Source organism: Triplophysa dalaica, chromosome 2 (assembly GCF_015846415.1).
Source record: "Triplophysa dalaica isolate WHDGS20190420 chromosome 2, ASM1584641v1, whole genome shotgun sequence".
Taxonomy (NCBI): Eukaryota; Metazoa; Chordata; class Actinopteri; order Cypriniformes; family Nemacheilidae; genus Triplophysa; species Triplophysa dalaica.
The window spans coordinates 18,979,636-19,001,534 of NC_079543.1; the positions used below are offsets into that span (position 1 = coordinate 18,979,636).

At 36.2% G+C, this 21,899-nt stretch overlaps 1 protein-coding gene across 1 annotated transcript in view; it reads right to left on the minus strand.

The window, feature by feature from the left end:
* si:dkey-92j12.5 (multiple PDZ domain protein) overlaps nt 1-21,899 on the minus strand; it is a 36,952-nt gene that overhangs the window by 777 nt on the left and 14,276 nt on the right. The window contains 29 exon segments of the mRNA XM_056740349.1: nt 81-204; nt 1,857-1,951; nt 2,080-2,184; nt 2,260-2,370; nt 2,901-2,944; nt 3,034-3,082; nt 4,024-4,095; nt 4,246-4,393; nt 4,480-4,697; nt 5,488-5,571; nt 6,554-6,730; nt 6,732-6,926; nt 7,039-7,092; nt 7,428-7,473; nt 8,647-8,738; nt 9,157-9,365; nt 9,848-10,007; nt 10,671-10,739; nt 10,823-10,879; nt 10,961-11,059; nt 11,260-11,437; nt 11,531-11,773; nt 11,853-11,984; nt 12,249-12,447; nt 15,766-15,877; nt 17,070-17,150; nt 18,805-19,014; nt 19,260-19,412; nt 21,236-21,433. Coding sequence (XP_056596327.1) covers nt 81-204; nt 1,857-1,951; nt 2,080-2,184; nt 2,260-2,370; nt 2,901-2,944; nt 3,034-3,082; nt 4,024-4,095; nt 4,246-4,393; nt 4,480-4,697; nt 5,488-5,571; nt 6,554-6,730; nt 6,732-6,926; nt 7,039-7,092; nt 7,428-7,473; nt 8,647-8,738; nt 9,157-9,365; nt 9,848-10,007; nt 10,671-10,739; nt 10,823-10,879; nt 10,961-11,059; nt 11,260-11,437; nt 11,531-11,773; nt 11,853-11,984; nt 12,249-12,447; nt 15,766-15,877; nt 17,070-17,150; nt 18,805-19,014; nt 19,260-19,412; nt 21,236-21,433 — 3,714 coding nt within the window.

A 21,899-nucleotide genomic window follows, 5' to 3' on the forward strand; every position in this document is an offset into this window, starting at 1 on the left:
GCAACAACAGATTTACTAAACTGGCTTAACTTTTCAACTTCCTTTTAAGTGTGGTGAGCCGTGCCAGTTATTCTGTTTACCTTGGAGAATACATTCTTGACATAGATGGGTAAGTCGCCGTGGGAACTGCCGATTCCTCCCACAATAGTGAAGCCAAGCCCAGCAGAGCCACGTTCAAGAGCGATAGTTTGAAACTGAGGAGAACTTGCACAAAAGAGACATTTAATTGACAAACAGGGCAAAGACCAATTTCTTTGTATAGTTGAAAAAGTGAATGAAATTGCAAGCATAGCACTTCTGTTTTGCTGTTAGGAAATTAATACGGGTGCCCTGAAGGGACCTTTCAGGTCTTGAGTGTGTAGGATTTTGCTGACTTTTCAGTCGAAGAGCTTCTATATGACTGTAGACACAAAGTCTGAGACATCTGAAAGCAGACATTTCTGTACAAATGGGCAATTGTTCTTCTGTGGCACTAAAGGGAAAAATTGTGTTGAAACTGTAATGATGCATAAATCACAGATGATATCTTGGCAAGACAACCGGGAATGTTGTCTCAGACCCATTATGATCCTCTATGGTTTATCTATGTTTTAGCCCACTCATTTGACCCAAGGGAGGCTTGGGTTGTGTGAATGTTGTGAGAGCCCTGAATGATACATGAACATAAATGATAATCAACCCTTTTTATTTATGTTTACTTTGTTTACTAAGTAAATGTTTACTAAAATGTCGTTCAACATAAGAAATGTGTAACGTAATATTATATAATTACATGATTTAATGGTTTAAAACTTTTTTATCAAAGTGGACAAGCACTTTTTATTGGTCAGATATTTGCAAATCCAAGTCCCAAACATAAAGACTGACTATTAATGATTTATTAAAATAAATCACAAAATATTGAGCTGCAAGGTTTCAGAAGGGCAGTGGTATTATATATAATTGTGTATTATTTTGTATTTTACCCGTGTCACAGATTTTTCCAAGTAGTTTATTTTTGCACCAAAAAATGAAAAGCACTTTTTTCATAAATTTGATTGATTACGATTTCTGGGGAAAGGAAAATATTTCTTAAGGATGTTGGTAACCTATAATTCAGTCTATAATTATATACAAATACTGATTCAGCTTCTGAAAAACAAATGACCATTTTAGCATAAACATTTAAATAAACAAAAATTCTGAAGCTACTTTTGTGTTTTTGTAATAATGGCTTTTAATGATGTAAACTTGACAAGAGATTAATTTGTTATTAATTTGATTAATTAAACGGCAAATAATGTTATAAATTAGATTACTGCAACAATTTTAATGCATGACAGCCCTGATTTAAAATATATATATTTTTTTATTTATTTAACTAAATTATATTATATTACATTACATTACAATTTGTCTTGTAATTTTCTTGTACATTTTTATACAAAAACGAAAACCACCTCTTTTCATAAATGTGATTTAACAGACGAAAATATCTCTACATAACTTTTTATGGCTGTATTATTTTAAAAGTCGAGTAATACTGTGGGTCCACTAGACCCAGGGATACTGGCTAAATAACAAAAATATGAACACCATACAAGGGTTAAAACAAGTATACAAAAAAATACAGAATTACAGAAAACAGAATTACTCCTTATCATAATGTGCTGCACTCATATAAAACATAATGACTTTCCTAAAAAGGAAAAGAGTTGTGCAAGAAAAAAACCCATATAAACAATATCACTATAAAAACAGAAAATCATCATTTCCCAATAAAAATATATTGCATACAGACATCTTTATTTGCTTAAAAGATATCATTTCCTAAAACCTATGTGATTTGCCTAGACAGAACACAAATGTGTTAATACCTCTGTTGATTTTCCAAGAGTCCAGTTGAGGAGGGAATTAAAGATGACTGATCTTTGCTGAACACTGCTCCACCCACACAGCCACTCGGCATCACCTTCACTCGAACACACACACAGTGCCGAGGTCGATAAAAGATGAAATGTGAGAATGACTGAACATTGATTACGTGTTGTTTCATGCACTTGATGAAGTATCATTTGATAGGTGTCTGAAGACACACACCTGCAGTGTGACAGGCCCGCTGCTGTTTCTCAGAAGGGCTTTCACTTCAGCGACTGACAGATTTTCTGTTGCTGTCCCGTTAATGCTGATCAATCCAGCGCCGAGCTGTAAATTCATTCAGACTTGATTATTTCAAAGGCAAGGGAGAAGTTACCAAGCTCTATGTTTTTCTCTTTCTACCTGAAGGAGTCCAGACTGTGCTGCAGGCGTGGTAGGGTCCAGGTTGGAGATGTAAATTGTTGCGTGTCCCTGTGTGTCTCGCACTCCGAGCTCCACAGAATCGCACTCATGCTGGGACACAATCAGAGCAATTTAACCGTTTCAGTAGATTATACGGTAACCAAAGCAACATGCCCAGTTACTGTTTTGGATGGCAGTTAGAACTGTGCATCAGTGTTTGCAAAGACGTTTCATACAGAAATTTGGATTCACTATATACTGTACATTTATTTTTGTTTTAGGAGCCATAGAGGAAACATTTTTGGTTGCCTAGAAAGGCCATGACCTAAATTATTAGAGGATGTATATGTTATACAGTACCTTAATTTACTTTTATTACTTATTTTTGTAATAAATAAACGCTTTTGTTGCTTTTTTGACAGCATTTAATTTAAATATTATACATTTCATCATTTACATATCATAGAATAAACGGCCCTTATTGGTGAAAATAATGTTTTAACTTCCAATTCATGTCAATTGAGTTCGAAATTTCAACATAATCTTTGTGGCCAATTCAACTCAAATCCATCTCATAAATCAAAACAGAGCCAATTATTTTGCCTAACCTTGGCTAGAAATGCAAATAAAACCAAACTGACCCTCTGAACAGTGACCGTTCTGATGTCCACGTTTTCGTCCGCAGCTGTGCAAACAGATGAAAACATTGATTGACTGATCACTGATGACTAAAACTCAATAAAATGAATGATGTGATGTGTCAAATGCTCTTACAGTCGTTTGTGCAGAGAGACGAGAGATGAGGGACGTCCACCTCACACGGCTGCCAGAATGCACACAGACAGTTGTTAAAACAGATTTAAAAGACTAATCGATCACTTAAAATGATCAAACAGACGTCACGTTAACACCCTCATGACAACCCTCATCGAGCAATGTACAGAAGCAAACACAACGTTTTTGTCATTGTATTATTTAAAGGTCCAATTTGTAATTTATTTGCAATATAATATACATAACTATTAATTGGCTGATATTGTATTGATTTAACACCATAGCCATATGCCAAAAAAATTAATAGCATCAGTAAAAACTTTATTTAAATTATTTTATTAAAGAAATGTTCACATTTCTTTAATTTTCACAGTAAAAATCACATGTTGTCTTATTTTATTTTTATCTTAACTTTTGCCTCTCTTAGATCCAAATTCATGTTCAGTAAAATAGATTTAATGCAGAAAAAAATAGCTTATATTGTAAATTACTATGCATTTAACCAATTTCGTCATCGGAATCAAACAATTGTTGTTTGTTTAAATATGTATCGGCTAAAATAAAATCTTATCGATTCATCCCTAATAACTATAGGTGTATAAACACCTTATATAATAAAGCGTTATGTTTGTATTACCTTAGAATGAGCTATTTCTATCTACATACATGAATTCACCATGTTATTTCTACAGTAGAAACGGACACACTGCTCTGCATTGAGTGTAAATATGTTCTCTCCTTCAAAAAAGAAGCAAAAAAACGTGACGACATCAGCCACCGCAGTACTTCAAAAGGGAGGAGTTAGCCGGTGCAAAACTCACCGCTAGACGCAGCTAAATTTCATACACTAGACCTTTAAATACGTGTCCAAGCTTTTCCATACCATATTATTAAAATACATTTCTAAATCCTGTTATTAAAAAATCATTAAACAATATGATTATTTTCTTTATTTTTAAAAGAGTATGTTGTATTGTTCAGTGGTCTTACCTGGTCTCCATATGAGTAGTATGGTAAAGCTTTAAAACGTGCCACCTCAAAAAGTACAGACCCAGTACAGCTCTACAACACACACACACACACGTTGAGGTTATAATCACTCCTTTTGTTCTTACGAGGGAAATAACATTCATTATTAATTATGAAGGAAAATTACTCGAGGAAATTGCATTAATTGCTTTATTCCTCAAAGGCACGTGTATGAGTGCGCACCTGCAGCAGCGCACTGGCATATTCCTGCGATGCCGCTCGGATGTCGTCCCCATTCACAGACAATATCTGGTCACCTAGCAACAGTCTCCCATCCAGGTCCGCCACCCCTCCCCTCTTTATCTCAGACACAAAGATTCCTGTGTCATTCCTGCAAGACGTGAACAAAAATCTGTTTGTATTCACATGAATCTCTTGACAACTGGTTTTAACAGCAAGTTGGTGCTTCCAACCCACCTTTTACCCACAATGCCAAAGCCCAGACTAAGTCCCAGTTCTAAGTTCAGGTCGACGCTGAAGAGGTCCCACATGTCCTCGGGTGTGTGGATTGTGTGATTCTGCAGTGTGTCTTTGACTTGATCTCTGTATATACACAGTCTCACACGCTGTGGGCTCAAGCGCAGGACGCTCAAGGCCTCCTCGTGAGTGGCCATTCTCAGATCAATGCCGTTTACCTTGAAGAGAGAACAATGATTAATCGAGAGGCATTTAAAAAACCTTGGAAGGAATATTAAATATTTCTGCATTTGAATATTTACTATAGGCTACTTCAATGTGTACAAACCCAAGCACCCTTGATTTCATTTTCCATCATTTAAACCATGAAATTACTTTTTTGTTCCTGCAAGCATTTGACTGTACAAATAATGGTAAATTAAGTAAAAAATAATTTTTACAAAATTTTCAAGTAAATGTAAACCTAAATGTTTTACTTTTCATTAAAAAGCATTTCTCTGCTGTCCTTCTAAAACCTTTTCTCTTCATAGTTCCTGATTTAATTTAATTTAATCATTATTATAATTTATCCTTTATGTTTGTCACTGGGTTTTGCAAATATCTAACCCATAAAAAGTATTGCAAAGTTCTTGTCTGCTTTGACAACACATTATTTAATTGTTTACAAAGTGTTGCAAATAAAAAGTTGTTTTTCTAAAATGTTTTTTTTTTCCATATCCCGATTAACACAAATTTGCACATCGAAGGTTTGAAAGGACAGCGACTATATTATACGTTTTACTTCACTACATTTCATCAATAAATTTTTTAGCATTTTTACCTTCTTTTAGTCAAGTAAAATATTTGAGTAAAACATCAATGTTCTTAGGGTAGAGTGGGTATGATATAGGCTTATTTCCAAAGTAAAAACAGCAATAAAATACAAATATTTGTGACCGTTCTTTAAAGTCAAAATACTCGGTGTTAAATCTTCACAATAAACTATTAGTCAATAAAGTAGCTGTTTACCTCTAATATATGATCTCCTGCCCATAACCGACCGTCTCTGTGTGCTGCGCCACCCTTATTGACTTCATGAATCATTATTACACCCTGAAAATGAAAAAATATATATTTTGTATTTTCATCTTGATTTTTGACAATGACCTATTACTACAAAAATCCTTTTATGTAAAGTTTTTTTTTTGTATTGTTATCACAGAAAACTATTTAAACTGGTCCCTTCATTAAAAACAAACTTGAGAAGTATGACCTAGACAACTTAACAGATCAAATTATATGTTTATAAATGTAAGCGCTTCAAAACTTAAATTACAAGCTTCATATTTCTGCTTTAAACCCTTTACAAGCCTTGCGTTGTAATTCAAGGGATGTGTGTTAATGGAATTTTCTAGTGACTGGTAACATCTAAATTTTTCAATTGCCATGATCACAAATTATCGCTAGTCGCAAAAGTCTGTTTTAAATATATAAAACTCTGAGTCAGTTGAAAAATTTCAGTAACAAAACGTTTTTGAATAGAGACCTAAATTTTCTTTGTCTTTTAAAGTGTTGTTACAGTGTATTTAAAGGGGTAGTTGCATCAAAGAAAAGATTTTCCTGTCCGTTTTTTTGTCTTCAAAAGACTTGAAATTCTAGCATTAAAGTCATAGCTTTTCATGAATGGTTTAACTTGAAAGCCTCTGGCCACCATTTACTTCATTTGTACAGCAATAAGTGGTGAACAAGTCTTTCTGTGTTCTACTGAAGAAAAAGTAGAAAAGTTCAGAGTGACATGAGATTTTTTTAATGTACCTAAAACTTTTAGATACAGTAGATAACATTGTAGTGTAATTTACATTCTAAATAAAACCATTTATTATAAATGAACATATGCTGGGTTGCTTCAGCCCTTGTTTGGTTAAATTTGAACATTTGTTTGGGTTATTTTAACCCAGCGGTTGGGTTTGTCCCTTTTTGATCCAACCATGGGTTGAAAATAACCCAGCAATTTTAGAGTCTACTTTATTCAGATTTCCATAAAAAATGCTGATGTTGTCTCACGGTAAAAATACATTCCCTCATTATTACTCACCAGCGCTGTGTTGCATCCTCCTACTATGCTGAGGCCGAGCCCCGTGTAGCCCTTGCAGATATCAATGATATTAATGCAACCAGGTACGATGGGACATGTAAGAGGGACAGAGGTCACAGAACACTGAGCCAAGTAAGACGTGCTTTGAGGTCCCATGCGAGAGCTCTGATTAGCTGTGAAAACCGCACGATCGGCTCTCATCAGCTGATGAGATGTCAGATGACAGAGGGGAACAGCGGCTGGAGGGTGTGTGACTGGCAGGATGACAGGGGAGCTTGTGATTGGATGTGGCATTGATTGAAGCAGGAAGACCAGCGTTGAGCTTCTCTGAGGAGCAAGACTTCAGTTTATCCTCTTCACTGATCCTTCCATCCTAACGGCAAACACAAAGAGAAGAACAAAGAGAAACTTTGAAGCAGGCATAAATTATAACGGGTCTGCGTGTGTCATGTTTTTGATATGTCATATACAGACAATCAGGTTACCTGATGTTGACCTTCAGATGCAGTAGAGGGGGATTTAACAGGACAGCCGTCCATCTAAATCGCAAAAGTAACATTTGATACTGTAGCAGACAGATTCATACCATTTTTAGGAAATTTATGTTTTATGTTTGTTTGTTTGTGTGTGTGGCCCTGGTAAAACCTTTGGTTCAAATTAGAAAAACAGCTTAAATATTAAATAAATATGAAAAATTACAAACGAAGAAAATTTCTGTTATGGTTTGGTTAAGGGGTAGGGTGAGGGAATGGAATATTGAGTTTTTAAAGTATAAAAATCATTAGGTCTATGGAATGTCCACATAAACATTGTGAGTGTGTGTGTGTGTAGGTGTGTGTGTGTGTGTGTGTGTGTGTGTGTATGTGCTCTTTGCCTCCAATACTGGTCCTGTAGCCATTTGTTTCAATTTAGCTTTACTCCTGATGAGAGAAATAAATATATACTCAAAACATGCAATAATTATATGACATACAGTACACTGTTCATAGCCATACAGAAATTGATGGACATACAGCAAATATACTGTAATTTAACAGAATTTTTATGTATTTTTTAAACATAAAATGTCATAAAGAACATGAAAAACGTCAATTTTATTAACTAATTTTATTTGAGGGTTTTTACAATATGATTCATACATCTGACCCCACTAGTCATAATAATTTTATTCTATTTTTAATTATTTCAAGACAAACTATATTATCAGCATAATAATACAAGTATAGCATTTTTCAGAAATGAAAATTCTGTCATTAATAAAGAAGGGGTGTCCAATTTCTCTTAGCTGTTGTTGATGTTCAAATCACATAAACAGACACACCGCTACCCCCATCTTTCCCTTTTGTCAGCGCTCGGCTCGACTAATGTCTGTCCTATGCACTGTGCATCTTACTGCTGATTGGCTACAAGGTTGTTTTGGTACTCGGCCCGACTTTGTCTTAACAAGCGTAATCCGGAAATCGGACACTCGGCTTTAACTCACCCTCTTGTTATTTCAAACCTGTATGACTTTCTTCTGCAGAACACAAAAGAAGAAATTTTAAAGATGGTTGGTGACCCGAACAACAATTGCATTGGTTTTGTGTGTATACGATAGAAATAAATGTGAATCACCGTTATTTGGTTACCAACCTTTTTTTAAATATCTACCTTCGTGTTTTGCAGAAGAATGGTTTGGTAAGAGTAAATGATGACAGAATGTTAATTTTTGGATGAACTATCCCTTCAAATTAAGCATGTGCTCAAGCTGGCACAGACTCTTGGTACAAAACTGGATGATTCAATTTATCTCATCGTGATTTGAAAAAGAGTATCTTGTACGCTTCAATGGAAGCCAGAAAATCTGACCTTTAGTAAATTGCTTATAACAAATTGCCATAGATTTCATTAGTGAAAATGAGTCGAATCTTAATCTTAAAATGTAAATTTTTATGTCAGTATCTGAAATTTATAGTAAACATGGTTGTGTGTGATTTGAGTTGCAATGCATGATGCATTATGAGAGTATAAATACTACTCAGACTATATGTAGAGTATATCAAAATGCATGTAAAGGAGCTTCGGATATCTGTCTTCATGTGGAAATGTTTCACCTGGTGAGAAGGACCCTGACTTTAGCTGAAGCGCTACTGATGATCGCTGTAGCGTTCTGGTGACTGCGCCCATACAGCACCTGTCCATTTATCTGTGAAACACACACACATATGTGGATTAAACCTTAATCTTTGATAAAAACTCCCACATTAAAGTCACCGGCATACTGTTTGTCAAATACTGGACTTGCAAAAAAAAAGTAGAACTAAGCACCATAAACATGCATAACAATTCATGCTCAACCTTGTCTTTCCATGATTGTATCATGAAGAATTAAACAGGTCTCTTCTCGATTACAATATAGCATCTTGAATTACAATATATAGTAGCATCATAATAATCTAAATGCCCAAATTTGGTCATGTTGTTTAGTTAAGAGTATATAAGAGACAATATTACAGAAAAAATGTTACTCAGAATCCCTTCTTATCTGTTACCATGGTGATTTCAGTTACAGCATTGAACTTAGTCAGATCCTAACTTATTAGACTTCTTTAATGTGTCTTCACCTCCAACAGTTCATCTCCCACTCTGATCCGACCATCTGCGGCAGCAGCTCCGTCTGGTTTGATCTCCGACACGTACACGCTCATCCTTCCACGCGCACCATCTCGGTTTCCCGACAAACACAGGCCGAGTCCGGAGCTGTGTGAACTGCAGTCCAGCTCGAACATGTGTAGCTCTCCGGGCAGGCTGCCGTACCTCTGCAGCACGCGACCTGCCAACCATTCATGATATAATGCAAACACATCAATAGTCAGTCAGCAAATAATGCAGGTTGCGGAGATCTTACATATAAAACATTCATGTACATCAGAGGTGAATAACTTGGCCCGACTTTGCCCAAGTAACAGAGATCATTTTTGCATATGGTTCATAATGCACCAAACATTCTAAGATTGTCTGTTTCCCAGATTTTGAATGCTGGGAAACATTTTCCCACTAAGTCAACAAAACCCTTACCCGTCAGAATTTGATGTTTGTTGACATTACACTGGGAAACTATGAGCTAGCCTATATGCACAGTGCCCACTGGCGAAAACAGTATAGTACATTACTATTATTGTTATCATAATAAAACAACGCGTCACTTAAAATTTAAACAAAATGAGTCATATTTTAAATATTCATAATTTGTTTGACACTTGTTAGATACTATTTTTATCATGGAAAATGTTTGTATGGGACACACACACATACTCCAGTAAGGGGTCTGCTCCTGATCGCTCTGATGATGTGACGTTTCCTCTGGCAGGGGTGGTCTCTCTGGAACTTTCTGCACTCCATTTGCTTCTGTGTCCAGAGGCCTGGAGGCCACTTTCATTATGTTAGGCTTCCCCAACTTTTCTTCTCCAGTACGCTACAAAAGCAACATAAAGACTAGAGTACTATAGACATTTTTGATCAGATCTGTATTTCTTATTTCTTATCACTTACATTGATTGAATGTGCAGGAAATGCGCAAATTAACGTAAACCACAAGTCAAAAGTTTGGAAACGCTCATTCTTTATAAAGTTTTCCCACCTTTTAGAATAATAAACTCATGAAAACTATGTAGTACAGTAACTGAGGGTATTATCTTTACTAAAAGCATCTAAACCTTTATATCTTCCACTTTTTTTCCATTTTCTACGGAGGCTAACACAGGACTAGATGTGGTCACATTTTCGCTTTATTGCCAAAGGAGATAGCATATTTACGAAACACACTCTGTAGAGCAGTTTGTCCATTTAGGGCTACTGTAGAAACAACATGGCCAATTCCATGCAGGGGGACCCGCGGTGTATGTCGATAGAAATAGGTCATTCTAAGGTAATAAAAACACAACGCTTCATAATGCAAGGTCTTTATACACCTCTGAAAACATAGTTATGTATATTATATTGCATTTCTGTCGATATTAGATTTTCTCAAAAAATTACAAATTGGACCTTTAAGCATACACCTTGAGATTCGTTTGAAAGCTTTTGACAGGTACTGTACATTTATCACGTTTTTGCTACCACAACACACTTTACAGACCTTAAAGGGGGCCGGGCTGAAGGGGCAGGTGGGGGAGAGGTGCGAAAGATTATTGGGTATCTCATGTTCCTAGAGATGAGACATCATCCTTGATATTAGCATGTAAATCACTATACACATACACACACGCATGGACACGGCAAAAAGCACACCTGATCATTTGTCTTTGACAGATTGTCTTCCTCATGGCAGTTGACAGGGGTCGAAAGCTGTGGATGAAGAGGAAATTATATTTGATGTATATTATGGCGATGAGCGTGTGTATTGTTATGTGTGTGCAGGTGTGTTACCCGTGGACTCTGTACAAGCAGTTCTACTCTGTTTCCTCCTCTTCGAATCGCCTCAACGGCTTCTTCATGAGTAAAATCACTCACATCTACACCTCCGACCTGCCTCCACACACACACATTCACACATTGAGTTCTACAATTGGCATTCAGTGCACCTCTTTCAATTGAATTGGTTCTACATTTTCTTGCATTAATTGTGTTATCACGGTCAGAAAAGGAGTGTTGCAGTGATGTATTATAACCACTAGATGGTGATCTCATATACGATCAAAATCCCTTCACTGTTCATCCACACACACCTGAAGAATGCGATCTCCTTCTTTCAGAACTCTGCTGCGGGCTGCTGGGCTGTCTTCAGCGATGTGTTTAATGAAGATGCCTCTTCTCATTTCTCCATTGCTCAGACGACTCCCCATGCCACGGCCCCCCACCACACTGATCCCTAGACACGTCCCTCCCGCCTTAAATAACGTCACCCTGGTTTAAATCAATCAAACACACACACACAATACATCACCAAATGCATATGAATGTAAAAATCAGCAGTGTTTCTCTCCGTATGGGCGATACCTATTAGGGCAACTCCACGAACTATGATCCTTCCTGTGAGGCTCTTCTTCACCTTTATCTTTCATGGCACTCTGTCCATTCATTTCTTTACTGCCAGCTTGTATGTCCTCATCCCGTCTTTCACCATTCTCCCTTTGCCTTATGTGACTTGGGTTATCTCTACTGTCATTCACTTCTGCAACATGAATCTTTCCATTCACCCGTCTACCATCCACTTTACTCTGCTGTTCTGAAATGCATTCCCTGGCACAAAGAAAGCAAGCTTTAGTACATAAGAACATAAGGAGATGGCAGAGAAGAAATAAAGAAAGATTTTCCTTACAGGGTTTTAAAGGGCAAGTTCAGAGGTGGCTTGGATTCGATAGTGGTGGGATGGTGTGTTTCCATTTCCTGTTTGGATTGGGCAAAGCTGGCTCTGTACTCCTCCAGGAAGGCGGCAGGTATGTACATCACACTGACACACCAATCCCAATTGGACAGGAAGTAGAAATGGTCACACATTATATTAGGTAGCGTTACAATTGACTTATTATGTGCATTTATGTTACATGGAAATGCTTATTTAGTGTGTAGTTTATGTGGAAAATTGTTTATAACGTTGTTGATGGTTATTATGTGTAATTGAATCTATTGAAATTTCAAGAGTTTCTTTCAGTGGAATGTAAGTCTGCTAAGTATGGTTTGTACTTATTTAGCAGGTAAACGTGTTTGTGAACACCTCAGATCAGGTCCAATGAGTGAATGTCTTCGCAGCAGAGCTCTGGCCTGTGCGTTAGTCAGATCAGTGGTGGATTCCCCATTGACGGCTATAATTCCATCCCCCACTGCCAGTCTCCCATCCATACCGATTGACCCGCCATGAACCACTGATCGGATTATCATGCCTGAACCGTCCCTTAAGGCACTCACTGTCATACCTGCACGAACACGCACACAAACACATGTCATGGACACATGGTCACCTGGCCATTTCAATGCCAAGTATCAGCATAAAGTATGTGTGTGTGTGCTACATTTCTGAAAGTGTCCACACAAATATAGCAAAACCCCTTGAAGCTGATTTTCTTAAGATTTATAACAGGTATAAATATTAGTTTTATTTAAATCTTAATATGCCAAAATGGGTCTTTAAGGGTTAGAGTTCTGGTGTGGTAATTACAATTATCTCAGTTCGATAACAAAGGCTGTCAATGGGACGCCCTTAGGTACACTATAAACCTTTTTAGTTAAATTAAGAATATTGTGAAACGAACGGTTTTAATGAGAAAACTTAATTTGCAATTTAGTTTGGATGCTTTTAGTCACAAAATAATTCTCACAGTTATAATTGTGTTATTTCATGGTTTGAATTATTTTATTTTTCTGACAGGTGAAAAAATCTACAGTAAATAAACAGTGAGTAAGTTTTTTCAAACTTATATAATATATATTACAATTATTGTACTGTTTAGTGGTATTTAATACGTTTTTAATTTAATTTTGTGACCTACTAAAAATATTTCTCCAAATTTCAATAATATAAATACTGTTTCTATTTGCATTTATTTGCAGAAAATGGAGAAAACTGGAGAAACAGGTCAAAATAACAGAAAAGATTCTCGGTTTTTTTAGATCTCAAATACTTAAAAGAAGTCCTTATTCACTTTTAAGCAAAAAGTAATATTTGTACATGTATTAAAAGTTCAACTTTTTTTGTGATAATCTTGATTTTTATCACAGTTTTCTTGTTTCTTGTCATGCTGTCAATCTTTCACATTACTGTTGGATGACTTTATGTCACTCCTGAGATTTGATTTTGCTGTTATTCAACAGACACTAGACTGGAATGACCACAATACATATACAATACAATCTATAAACTATAGAAATGCTGAAACTTTTACATTTTTATGTTTGTGTGACCAGCTCGACAGTGAAAATTAACCACATCGTGCATTTAAAACATTTTTTTTTATACTAACCGTGTGACAATATCAGTTCTTAATAGTCATTTACATACCTCATGAACTCCATAACTATCTGTCTTCTTATCCACTCTTATTCCAACTAAATGTGCAAATTCTTTCTAATAAATGCTGAAAGTGTCAGTAGTTCCAAGTAGAGTCAGTGTGTTTCAGAAGGTCTTAAAAGCCTTCACTCACCTTGATGGCATATTAAGTGGGGGCTTCGACACACTGTTGTATTAAAATCCCAGCGTGAGCCTTCAACAATTCATTTTATGAGCGTAACGCTGAGCTTATTTTCTACATAATGAACTTCAAACAGTGTCGGTGACATTATTGTGGGTGTGAAGTAACTGGTTTGCTTTGTGCAATTTTTTTGCCAATATAAATCTGTCTAAACTGCTCTCACTGTGAATAATGCGCAGCGCGAAACTCTATTAAAACATAATGTGCACCTGGCTCATAAATAATAAGAAACTTATACAAAGAGGAGAAGACAGGTTGCTCATACATACGTTAACATGCTGGACACCAGATGTGAGGAGACTAAGAACACTATGGTCGTAAAGAATTTGAGATTCATGCTTTTTTATTGTCTGAAGTTTTTTATTGTAAACATGCATTTAGCCAGAGCTAATGTTTCTTTCATGAACAGTCAAATTACAGTACAATCATAGTGCGCTAGATATACAAACATTGCAGATGTGACCAAGTTAAGCACGGCACATCAGAAATGACACAACAGAAAGACACACAATATGATAACCAACACATATGACATGAAAGACATATGACGTACATTGTAAATATTTAAGTTATGTTAATAAAAAATGTTTAGATGAACTGTCATGGGTGGGATTGATAATTTAAACAACACTCATGCAGATCTCTATCTCGGATACGACGATGAATATTAATTTGAATAAATACTTGATCAAAAAGAAAGAAAAATCTAGTTTTAATGGGAAGGCATGACTTATGTATTCTTCTGATCTATTATGTGAGCGGCCACTGGGACTTAGAGAGGTGGTGTACGTGTATACACACATTACATCATGCACAGCTTGACTTTAAAAACACTTAAGAAAGTCATATTCTACAAAAACTCCTTTTAAGTTGCATACACAACCAAACTTTAGTGCATATTTCAATAATTCAAGATAAGAAAAACAATCTTATCATATTCTGCACACTTATATAAAAGAACTGTTACAGGTATGTTACAGAAGCATGACAATAGAGAATTATGGGAGAAATGTAACAGTATGTGATCATTTATGCTACATGTGCCCTTTATAGAAATATTTCACCAATATATAATGATGTAAATATTTCTTCTCTCCGTGGGAGAACCTTTTAAGATTGAACTTGTTGTTCGTTTCCATCCAAATAAATTGAAAGAAAATTGGAGCTTTTTAAGTAAACTGGGGCAGATCATACCCTTTTCAAACATAAAATATATTTTTTCGTAATACTTCCTTTCACATAAAAAAATAAGGCTTGGGTTGGAAATAATCGCAAAATAAAAAGTTTTGGGGTAAAAAAAAATAATGGAGCGTGCAGTAACCCAAATAAAAATACATGTTTTATTATGAACCTAATGGACTGCAACACATATATCTGAATATCCCACACTTTGCAAAAGGGTGGCAAAATATCACCATTATAGGCCTTTCACATTACATATCAACTGTACATAATACCATGCATGTGTACTTTCTTTAAACTGTTTGTGAAGGGTTATGAGATGTGCTAAAGATCCAATTTTAAAGGGACGGTTCACCCCAAAATAAAAATTCTGTCATCATTTACTCTAAGATATTTGGAAGAATGCTTGGAACCAAACAGTTCTTGGCCACTGTTGAGTTACATAGTAGGAAAAATGACAAATAGTAGTCAAAAGTGCCCAAGAACTGTTTCCTTTCCTACATTCTTCAAAATATCTTCTTAATTGTTCAACAGAACAAAGAAATCCATAAACCAAATTTGGCCAGGAATTGTTTGGTTATAAGCATTCTTCCAAATAACTTTCTCTGTGTTGATTAGAACAAAGACATTTACACAGATTTGGAACGACTTGAGAGTGAGTAGATAAAGACAGAATTTTCATTTTGGGCGAACTGTTCCTTTAAGCTGTACCACACAAACACATACAAGCTCCATTTAGAATGTTTTGTACAATTTTCAGCTTTTTTTACAGATCTCTCACAGGGTTGACCTCTCTATGCATGAAGACACTAAATATGTACAAGGACAGAGACAGAAAGATTGTAATAATCAGGGTTAACATACCCAGACTGGAGTTTCCCCTGACAATAGTTACGGTTCTGTCAAAACCACTGGAGGGGACAGAGATGGCTTTAGAACCGGCCTCCATCTTGCTATTATGCGATTGAAAGTTGTTCTGCAACAAAAACAATGAACAGCATCAGTATCCTATGTAGTGATCTGACACGCTAAGAACATCTGTCAGGAAATAATGCTTAATTTTCAATGATGACAGTGTTTATTTAGCACGCTAGAGTCAGTACAGATCTCAGGAGACGTCCCGGGGCGAGCTGATGCCAGTTAATGTGTGACTGAATGACATTCATAGCATCAAGAGCAATCCTCTGATGAGCAATTTATTGCAGTGTTTTGAAGCTGTTGTTAGATGTGTTGTCAAATATCACCCTTGTTTTCAAGACAAGAAGTGCAATCGTCTAATCATGAAGATCTTTTAAATTTGAACCCACATTTTCAAGCTCTAAATATGCCTGTATTCAAATTCTAAAATACTCGTCAAGTGCCAAATTATGATGAAGTGTAATTTAAAAAGTGAACGTCTGACTTGACCCAGCGAAGTGTTTCAAACCAAAAATCTGTCATCACCTTAGTGGATAATGTAGCACAATGAGTTCTCCACAATGTGATCCTGATGAGTCATTACTTGTTTGTGAAAGTTGCAGAGATAGACTAACCTAGCTAAATTAAACTTAAGACTTAAGGTCAGTTCACAACAAGAGTCATTCCTATGAAGTACATTTTAAAAACCATTCGAAATTTAATAGGAGAGTCCACATCAGAGTGAAAAAACAATAAAATAAATGTTTATTTATGTTTATTCATCAACAAACATAGTCAGTAACAAACTGTTCAAAACGTATTTCCCACAATCCAGAAGACAAACTGTTCAAAACCTATTCCCCACAATCCAGAAGGCATTTGTTGTGGTCTTGAGAAAGCCAAAACCTTCATGTGAATAAGAGATGATGTCACACAAATCCTGTCAACAAATATCCTCCCCAGTTAAACCCTGGCAGCTAGAATGACCACACTAAATTAGGTCAGTGGAAAAAACACTTTCTCCTTGGCCTACTGAGTGCCTCAGTGCAACTAGCTAATAACAACCAGTGTTTACAAAGTCAAGCCCACTTGAAAACAAAAGGTTTGGAAAATCGATACTTAAGACTAAAAACAAGCCAGCAATCCACCCTTCGCGTGCTTGAAGAAAATTGTCAAGCATCTGCAAAGTTTGAAACAAGTTGTATAAAGAATTACTTTTGACAGGATGTCAATAATATTATAAGTCTCTGAAACAAGCGTATAAAGCCTACCTTCAGAAATCCTTGCTTATTGTTATGTGCTGAGTAGCTCTTGCCTGTTACATCAGATCCTGTGTCCTGGGTGTCATTTTCCTGTCAATGACACAGCCTTATTAAATATTCCATTCAAAAAGTTTCTCACTTTACTTTCTGTCTGCATACAGTCACATATGCACTACATGCACTCTATACTTTACTAAGATAGGGAGAAGATGCATCCCTTTGACTAGCTAAACCCGATGTGGAGCCGTGGGACACAAACACACCTGCCTCTCGTTTTAAGAGACTGGTGTTCGAATTCAAGAGACATTAATTATTTAAAGATGCTGGTAACTAGAAACTCATTGGCCACAGTTACTGAGGCCTGCTTTACAACAGAGAGTCCAGAAAACAAAGACCACCACCAGGCAGAAGAATGTATGCTATGCAAAATAGGATTAAACCAAACAAACTAAACAGAAGACTAATGTAACTCTAGACTAATAACGCTGTATAATAAAAACAAGAGCTCAGCAAGGCTACACTAGTTTAGAATATGCAACATGACACGAACAACACACTGTGATATCATTCCAAAGAAATAAGCAAATGTAAATTCAATAAAATACATATTAGATTTTTTTCTAACTTTGAGTACTTTTAGCCATGGGAACATTTAGATATTAAACTCTCTTAAAATACACATTCGCCGACTTGTTTATTTGTCTACTAACAATGCACAAAAGTGGATAAACAAGAATTATTTTTTCTCTTAATGAACATAATAGATCACCATTAATTCTGTAGAAGAAAATAATGGTCGTGGAAATTAAAATTTTGTAACAAAACTGCACAATCTTTTGGTTTGTTCAGGCTAATTTCATAGCTTGACTCTTATGTATCCTAAATGAACCCGATTATATAACAACACCTTTTTCATAATCAGATGTACACTAAAAATATCTGTTCACTGCTGCTCCTCTTTATTACGCATTTTTGATACAAGTAGTGGGTAAAGTGCACATGTTGGTCGCAGTGAAAGTCTTGAGCAAATTTCATACAATGCACAGAAATCATTTTTACAAAAACATTTATGATTTGTGTCAATTTCACCCTTTTTTAGCATATCTGAGTTTTAAAGAATCATTTTTAAAAAGGAGTTTGTATCGTTAAAGCATAATAATAAATTCTATATTAAAATAGTATTAATAAACATTGGCAACCGAGCTGTAAAGTGCACGTTCGTCATCAGAATAGCGCATTTAGCTTTAAATAAGTCGATCTACAATGACGCAAAAGTCGCACAAATTCCGATATGACCATTCAGACTAAGGTCGCATTGCGAAACATCAGACCTACAAATGATTTAGGACCACATGTTGAAGTGGCTGAGACCAGATTAAAAAAGATCGGATACCATCTGGTTTGTCCTGTTCACACTGTCATGCAGTAAACAGATCTGGGTCGCATATCAGCAAAAAAATCTGATTTAGGTGGCAGTGTAAAGGGGATTTATACATATCATATTGAAGAAATGAACTAGTTAACAAAGTATGTCACGTATGAAAACTTGCTGTGAGTTGTTTAACTGTAACCAAACTCATGATGGCTAAAATAAAAAAGAGGATGGAAGACACACAAATGTAAAGAAAATCTATTTAAATTATTTATGGTAAAAACAATTGACATAAAGTGCAGCGTTCTCTTGTACCAAACTTCAAAAATTCTTCCTATTATGTCTGTCTTTAGATGTTAGTTAGATATTTACTGGTAATGGTTTGGAGACTCCGATGTGTACGGTTCCTAAAGCAGTGCTCTTCAGAACATGAACAGCCTCGGCTAGACTCGCATGGCTCAAGTCGGTTCCATTGACTAACATCAGCCGGTCGCCTGGCAACAAGCGGCCATCTCTCTCTGCCAAACCGCTTGCTACGAGAGAGCGGATCACTATGACAGTCCGCCCTGGGTTCATGGGGTCCTGAGAGAGTTTCAGAAAGCGACAGCGAGGTAGAGAAAGACAAGCATATAATATATTAGGAGACAGGGGTGCTATGCTGTAGTACACTTGGATCTACAACATCAACACTTTGATGTTTGAGAGCAATATGTCTGGTGCTCCTCCAGGATTTCAAAACAAGTGGGACTCTCCAAACCAAACCAACTTTTGTGAAATCCAAACTCTCGTTTCATAGTTTTTGTACACAAACACACACATACACATACCTGGTAGTCTAGTACACTAAATCCCAGACCAGAATGGCCTTTCTGCAGCTCATAAACGTGAATCTCATTCTCCCACATGGCCTGATGGGATAGAACTGGAGCGTCTGTCTTCCCATCATCCTCACTGTCAGTGCTGATCAAATTTTGCTCAGCCTGTTTCATAAACCAAAAATAAAAATTACAGATGAGATCTCTGTAATATGTAAATTTTTTCTCAAAGACATCAAAAAGATAAAATGGTTAGCAAATGGAAACTTTTGTATAAGTTGCATTTGTGTCTAAACTACTTCTCCTGAGAAAAAAAGAGTAAAAAAATGAACCTTATTGGAACAAAGAAGTATTTAGGTTCTAATTTTGACATATTACTTGATTCATAATTTTGTAGGGAAAAAATGACTGATTTTCTTCGACTGTGATAGTCGGCTACAAAGAGTAGTATTCAGATAGAGGGCATGCCCATTTCGTGTCTTTTGCGTGCATATTCGTTCTTTTAAATGTAGACTCGCCCTAAGTGCGCTCAAATAGAGAGCAACGCGGTCGTGACGCACATGGGGTGCGACGCTCCCGTTTTTGCATGCCACATCGAGTTCAAAATATTTCAACTTTTCAGAATGCCACAGGTCATGTGACAAGAACCAAGCAACCAAAATGGACAAGCTCAGTGAAGATGGAGACACAGATGATCACAGCACAAATAAATGTGGAAGTTATTGCATATAACCAGTCATGTCAGTGGATATGACCCAGATCCTTTGTTTATACCTCCTCGTCTCAACGGCTAACGTGGCCATTGTTGCTTAGGAATGACAGACGCCTGAACATGATTTCTGCGCGGTTTTAGACACGAATTGTGAATCGCCCCTTAGTTAGGTGGTATGATGTTTTACATGACAAAAATACTTAACCATCCTTGACTGTTTACTCTGAATAACTCAGGGACTCCCCCTCAGTACTAGTTTCTAATGGAGTTTTTGGGTTGTTGCCACAGTCATCTTTGACTTGCTCATTGGGGTCTACACACAATTATATGTATTTGTAAAATTTTCAGTGTAAAATTAACATCCGTCAGCGTAATGCATTGTCCTTTCAACTATTTAACAAAATTAATATATGACTCATATTACAAGCATTGACACTATGTTCCTGCTGTATGGAAGAGAACTTGCTGTGCCTGATTTTAACAGCCATTGGCTTGATCAATGGATGTTAATGATCTTGAAGCTTTTAATGGACCCACTTAATCAGAACCCCTGGAACCAGTGGAAGATATTGTACCGCAATGTTTTTTTCCTGTAAAGGTGCTTTGAAGAAAAAGTGCTCTATAAATACAACTAAACTGAGTAGAATTCAACTACGCATGTTGACTCCCATGAGAAATATAAAATAAATAACTTTTAGTAGACTACATTTGTTTGTTGTTTCAACTAATCATTGGGTAAAATATGGACAAACCCAACCGATGGGTTTGAGTAGAAAAAAGTTGGATGTATTTATCTGTATTTTAATAATCACTCTAAATCAGGGTTGCCAGATCTGTGTAACAAATTCAGTCCAATGGCCTATCAAAACAAGCCCAAAACTAGCCCACACACATTTCTTCTAGAAAATCACTAAATAGTCAATCATTAACAAACGCATTCATTTCAGAAATAGCTTTAAGAATGACAGCTGAGAAACAAAATATCAACCTTTACCCAAAACAAACCACGGCAATAGTTTAAAAGTAGCCCTTTTCCGCGGGAAAACTGTAGAAATGGTAACCCTGCTCTGAAAATATTTATAAAAGTATAGTTGAAATCCTTACTTGTAAAACCTTTTAATGATGAAAAATGCTGAAAAGCGGTTTTAAGTAAAAGACACAAAACAGACAGATCTTGATGATTTTCTGTGTAGACTTTTACCAACAGCATGCATGCTGTTCCTTTAAATGCAATGACGGAGAGACACACGTACACAAGCTGACACATTTACAAAACCTTTTCATTAAATTCTGCCAGTAGCTCCTTGAGGGTAAGTTGCACATCATTATCATCAGCATCAGCATCGGCATCATCTTCCTTGATGAGTGTGGTTGGAATGAGGCGACTGCACACCACGCAAACTCTCACAGGAAGTTCCTTGAGCAAACAAACCACTTCCTTATGTGTCTCACCAATCAGAGACGACCCGTTCACCTGCAGATAAAACAAACAAAGCATGTCTTTGATTCTGTCGATCTGATCCTCTGGGCTTTTCTTGTGTCAGGATGTGCTATTTTTAAGTATCTGTCATAAATGATATGCATGTACAGTCAATGTTGAGTTAAGAGCTATGCATGAAACAGAATCCAGAATGAAAGATGAGTGACTTTGGTTATTATTTAAGCTAATGTTACCAGAGTTACCAGAGTTTGATCACTACAGCACAATATATAAACAACAATGTTATACTGTATGTTTGTTGTGCTTTTGTTTTTCTGACATTATATAATTCAAAGTATATAAATTCTATAGTGTTTTTATTTATATAGTGTTTGAAGGAGAGCCAATACAAGGCCATTCGTATGTGGACACACCTCTTTAAGGGATAGTTCACCCGAAAATGAAAATGATTACATTGTTTACTCATCCTCATGTCATTCCAAACATGTTAAAAATTTTG